The sequence below is a fragment of the Triticum dicoccoides genome, chromosome 3A, assembly GCF_002162155.2.
Source record: "Triticum dicoccoides isolate Atlit2015 ecotype Zavitan chromosome 3A, WEW_v2.0, whole genome shotgun sequence".
NCBI lineage: Eukaryota > Viridiplantae > Streptophyta > Magnoliopsida > Poales > Poaceae > Triticum > Triticum dicoccoides.
The window spans coordinates 1,843,001-1,847,964 of NC_041384.1; the positions used below are offsets into that span (position 1 = coordinate 1,843,001).

At 52.2% G+C, this 4,964-nt stretch overlaps 1 protein-coding gene across 1 annotated transcript; it reads left to right on the forward strand.

Annotated features, from left to right (window-relative positions):
* Positions 1-1,975: 1,975 nt before the first annotated feature.
* Positions 1,976-4,094, forward strand: LOC119266582 (transcription factor bHLH168-like). Its single transcript, XM_037547812.1, has 2 exons — positions 1,976-2,386; positions 3,224-4,094. Exons 1-2 carry the CDS (start codon positions 2,132-2,134, stop codon positions 3,674-3,676), a joined length of 708 nt encoding a protein of 235 aa, XP_037403709.1. The 5' UTR covers positions 1,976-2,131; the 3' UTR covers positions 3,677-4,094.
* The last annotated feature ends 870 nt before the right edge of the window (positions 4,095-4,964 follow it).

Genomic DNA, 4,964 nt, shown 5'->3' on the forward strand with positions numbered 1-4,964 from the left:
GCGAGGAGATGGTCCGGCAGTGCCGGGCCCTGGAGGAGATCGCCGCCCGCAAACGTGGGCGCGAGGACGAGGACGGTGTCGTCGTCCTCGATAGCGACGACGAAGACGCCCCCGGACCGTCCAACCCGCTGCGCCAACCGGGGGAGGGATGCAGCAGGGACGGCGGAGGCGTAGGCGGGGGCGACGACGACGACGACGATGATGACGACGACGGCGGTGACTACACGCGGTTCTACAGCCTCCTCGGCATGTAGAACCGCGTGGGCGACGACGACGACGACGACGGTGACTACACGCGGTTCTATAGCCTCCTCGGCATGTAGAACCGCGTGGGTGACGACGACGACGACGACGAAGGCTGTGACTACACGCGGTTCTACAGCCTCCTCGGCATGTAGAACCGCGTGGGCGGGCGGCGAGGCGGGCGGCGAGGGAGACAGCGGGGGTAGCCCGCGGTAGTTTTTTTCTTTTTTTTGTAAAATATGTTTAAATTTGAACGAACTCGCCCGTGTTTGCGTTGTGTTTGCGCCGAATTTGAACATTTTAAAAACCCGTGGGGGCCGCGACAGGGGGACATCACGCCCCCAGTGCGCGGTTTAGCGCCGGTGCGCCCCCAGGGGGTGATTTTTTGCCGCTCCTAGGGGGCCAACGGCTGGAGATGCCCTAAGTTGCTACTCATCCTTCCTCCGTCCATCCCTCATGCACTCAACTGATTCTTTCTACTCTTTGTGGCTACTAGGGTGATAGATAACCATCGTTTTTAGCGAAAATCACAAAAGACCACTACCTCCACGGCAGGCAAGCGAGCAACAAATCACACCGATTCACAGGTTAGCTCGCAGAAACGGTAAAAACTGATCGGCGGGACCCACTTGTCAAGCCAACATGGCTAATCCATATATACACTTTGCTGAGGTGGATCGTGGGTCCCACATGTTATCCACCCACCTTGTTTTCCCTCTCTTCTCATTCCAGTCCATCCGTCCTCCTCTCTCTCTCGCTCGCTCCGGCGACTTCAGTTACTAGGTCATGTCACCGCCAAGAGCAGCACCCCATGAGATCCAGATCGTAGCCCTGCCATCCCGAGGATGACAACGAGATAGCCATCCTCCGCGCGCTGGCTCGATGGCGAGATCCGGTTGGGCCTGAAGCAACCCATCTATGTCGTGCACGCTCTACCCGGAGGCCTTGTTGCCCGGGTTTCCCACCAAGGTGCGCGTCGTCGTTAGGTTGCTATCCGGGGACCTGCACCCTCCTCGGATAGGGTATGGAGCCGATCCGATTCGGGGGATCCCTTCCCGTCCCATTTCGAGCCTCCTTGACCTCGCTCAGGTGGCCGCGGTGACCGACGCTCTTCATGGCGCCATCGACTAGGGGGCTGCTCGATCCCCTCTCTTGTGGAGCGCCGAGCCGATCTCCTCGGCCCTTGCTCTCGTGGAGCGTTTAGCCGACGCCTCCGACTCCGACTCCAGCGGCGGCAACTACGATGACGAGGAGAGTGGCCATCATAGGTACCCACGGATCCGGTCGCTGGAAATAGAGGATGGCTGTCTCTTCTTGCCCGGTTCGACTGCCTCGCCACATCATCTCGACAGACGGGTCCCGCATGTCAGTTCAGCTGTTAGACACAGCTTATTTTTGAATCAGTGTGTTTTTGTTACTCGCTTGATACTGAGTTGGCGGTCTTTTTGTGATTTTCGACAAAAACAGTGATAACTCGTTACCCTAGCACAGATGTGATTGGCTTTCATCAATTGACTCCATTTCACACAGCCGAGCAAAGCAACAAGGTGGTTGCGCGTGGCGGGCTACAGTGTAGAGAAAGCAGAGGATGATCAGTTGGTGGGACCCACACGAAACCAAACACGTTCCTTTTCTACCATTCTTTTTTCCTTTTTCTTTAGCTGGCCGCTTGCTCCATTTTAGTATTAATTAAGCAATCGCCGTCCGTCCAGAACAGAAGAGAGCACGGCTGTATAAATAAGCTCCTCCGTCCACCCCCGACTCCAATCTTCATCCACACCTTGAATCAAATCCATCCCTACACCAATACAGACTTCAACCCAATCCAATAGACCGATACCTCCTTGAGACTTGAGATAGACCACCCGCAGCTCGAATCGACTCGGCAATGAAGAGCAGGAGGCAGAGCGGCCGCGCCGGTGGCCTGGCCGTGGACACCACAAGCAGCGGCTGCGGCGGCGGCGGCGTCGTAGGGGGAGGAGGCTGCAGCGCCAGCAAGATGGAGCGCAAGGACGTGGAGAAGAACCGGCGGCTGCACATGAAGGGACTCTGCCTCAAGCTCTCCTCCCTCGTCCCGCCCTCCTCCGCACACCACCTCCGCCACTATTCTTCTACTTGTTCCTCGCCGCCGTCCAGCAACAAGGTCTGTCCCAAAATAAGTGTCTCAAGCATCATTCTTCTCTTCTCTTTTGGTCTCCTCTTCTGTTGATTCGCCATCAAAAGAAAGGTACGCGCGTAAAAAACTATTCATCTCCTGTTGATTCACCAGCACCAGCAAAAGGCAGATCGATTAGCGCAACTCATGCCGCTGTCACACTGTTACCGAGCACTAGTAACATATACTACTATGTAGTACACAGTTGAGAATACCGTATTTTTACACAAAAGAAAGGCGTCACTGTTGCTCATAGCTGCCTGTACACATAATATACTAGACCTGTTTTCTTTCTGAAAACAAATACGTACACACATATCTACTCCGGACTAATACATATGTACACATAATATACTGTATTTGTTTCTGAAAACAAATACATACGTACACACATAAGTCCACTCAAGATGAATTATTGTGCTCTCAAATTGGTTGGTGGTGGCGACGTGCACACCAAACGTGCTACTAGTATAACTCCACCAAGATTTTTATTTCCACACGCGGCAGATTCATTGATTCGCTCATCAGATTCAGACAGCGATTTCATCAGTCTACTATACTACAACTAGTACCACTCACTCATTCACCCACCTACACAAGATTGCAGGCAGATCACTCCTCTGAAATCTGAATCGAGGCACATGCCTTTTGTCAGACAAAATCTGATTTCTCTTTTGTACCAATCAGTGGATCATTTCTTTATTTTACCACTACTAGCTAGTAGCCACTAGAAAGGACAAGATTGTTTGTGTGTGTGTGCAGAACTGCAAATCAGTGGATCAATCGCACCATCTGACGACGACGGCTTTGCTTCTGTGTGTGCAGGACGCGGCGACGCAGCTGGACCAGCTGGACAGCGCGGCGGCCTACATCAAGCAGCTCCGGGCCCGGATCGACCACCTCAAGCGCCGCAAGCAGGCCGCCCTCACCGGCGGCTGCTCATCCTCCGTCTCCGCGGGCGACTACAAGGGAGCTCCTTCAACTTCAACGGCGCTGCCGGTGATCGAGGTGCGGTGCCAGGACGGGTCGGCGCTGGACGTGGCGCTGGCGAGCGAGGCCGGGCGTCCCTTCCGGCTGCACGAGGTGATCGCGGTGCTGGAGCAGGAGGGCGCCGAGGTGGTCAGCGCCAGCTTCTCCGTCGTGGGCGACAAGATCTTCTACACGGTCCACTCCCAGGCGCTCTGCCCCCGCATCGGCCTCGACGCCGGCCGGGTCGCCCAGAGGCTCCGCGGCCTCGCCGCGGCCGCAGCCACCGTCTCGACGCTGCTGACATGCTGATCTCTCTATGTCGTCTATCTATCTTTTTTGGCATGGCGACCGAACCGCCTGAGCCTGACTGACCGGAGGCTAGCTGATGCTAGATGGATTAATTTGCAGCTGTGCTGCGGGTAGTTGATCTTTTTTTCATCGGTCGGGTCAGGGCAGCAATGTTCTCCATGATGTTTGTTTCAGCTTAACCAAGATTTCTCTCCTTGTACGTACTACGTACTAGTAGCTAGTGTTGTTGCTGGCTGGGTTAGGCTTAGTGGTAGATAAGGTTGGTTGGCTAATGGCTCCTCTCTCTTCCGCTTGTGAATGAGTAAAGCTAGCTTGAGGTTTGTCTGAAATTGGGCTTCTGAGATACTCTTTCCTCCACAAGCTAGCTGTGTTGTTGAGCCTCCAGAACGCCTTGAGAAACTGAGTGGTGGCCGAATAATATGAGTGTGAATGAATGCAGTATAAGTAGTTTCTTGAAAGAAAATCAGTATTTTTTGAAAAAGAGTTGATCTCATCGTGATACAAAACATGCATTTTTTGTTGAAACTAGCAAGGTGGGCACCACATTTTACCTTTTTGAAAGCGGAGCTGCTAAAACTCAGTCGACTGAGACTTCGCGAAGTCTCAGTCGACGAGTTAGCCATTGGATGTTTTGTTCGCTTTAAGATTCACGCCAGGTGTGTTTGTCTTTGTTTCAGCCTGTATAAGGCGACCAGCCCGTTTCCTTGTTTTGTTGGGCCTTTTTGTAGCGTGCGTGTGTGTTGCTTTTGTGTTGGGCGGGTGTTCAGCCGGGCCTTTTTCATTGTTTTTTGCTTTTTTTGTCGTTGCTTCCTGTTGCTTTCGCTCTGGATTGTTTACCTGCTTTGCTCCCATTTTTCCTTTTCCCATTTCTTTTTCTGTTTTTCTATTAGTTTTTGTTTTTTAATAAATATTACCACATATTTTGTTTTTGTGCGTAATTATATGTCAACTATCGGTATGCAACCTTTTCTTTTCTTTTCAAGAGTATTGTCATCGGTCACATCCATCGATCATACGGAGTTGCATGCGCATCAGCCACACGCTATTGTATATGTATGTCATCCGCGTGCAACTTACCTTTCTTTTTTTTCCTTTTTAAAAGTATTTTCTTGCCGGTCAACTATAAGTGTCGCGCTGACTGCAAGTGCATGTCTTCAGCTCAGTTGCAACTTACCAGTGTTTTTGTCGGAGGGGAAAGTTGCATGTCTGTCACTAGGCACGCAATTGAAAGTGTCGCTTCCGACTGCAACTGCATTGTCTTCAACACGATTACAACTTAGTGTTTTTT

Excerpts from the sequence above, each read along its gene's own strand:
- LOC119266582 (XM_037547812.1), top strand. The coding sequence starts at position 2,132 with ATGAAGAGCAGGAGGCAGAGCGGCCGCGCCGGTGGCCTGGCCGTGGAC. Across the intron at positions 2,387-3,223 it reads CGCCGCCGTCCAGCAACAAG|GACGCGGCGACGCAGCTGGA; the intron begins GTCTGTCCCAAA and ends CTGTGTGTGCAG.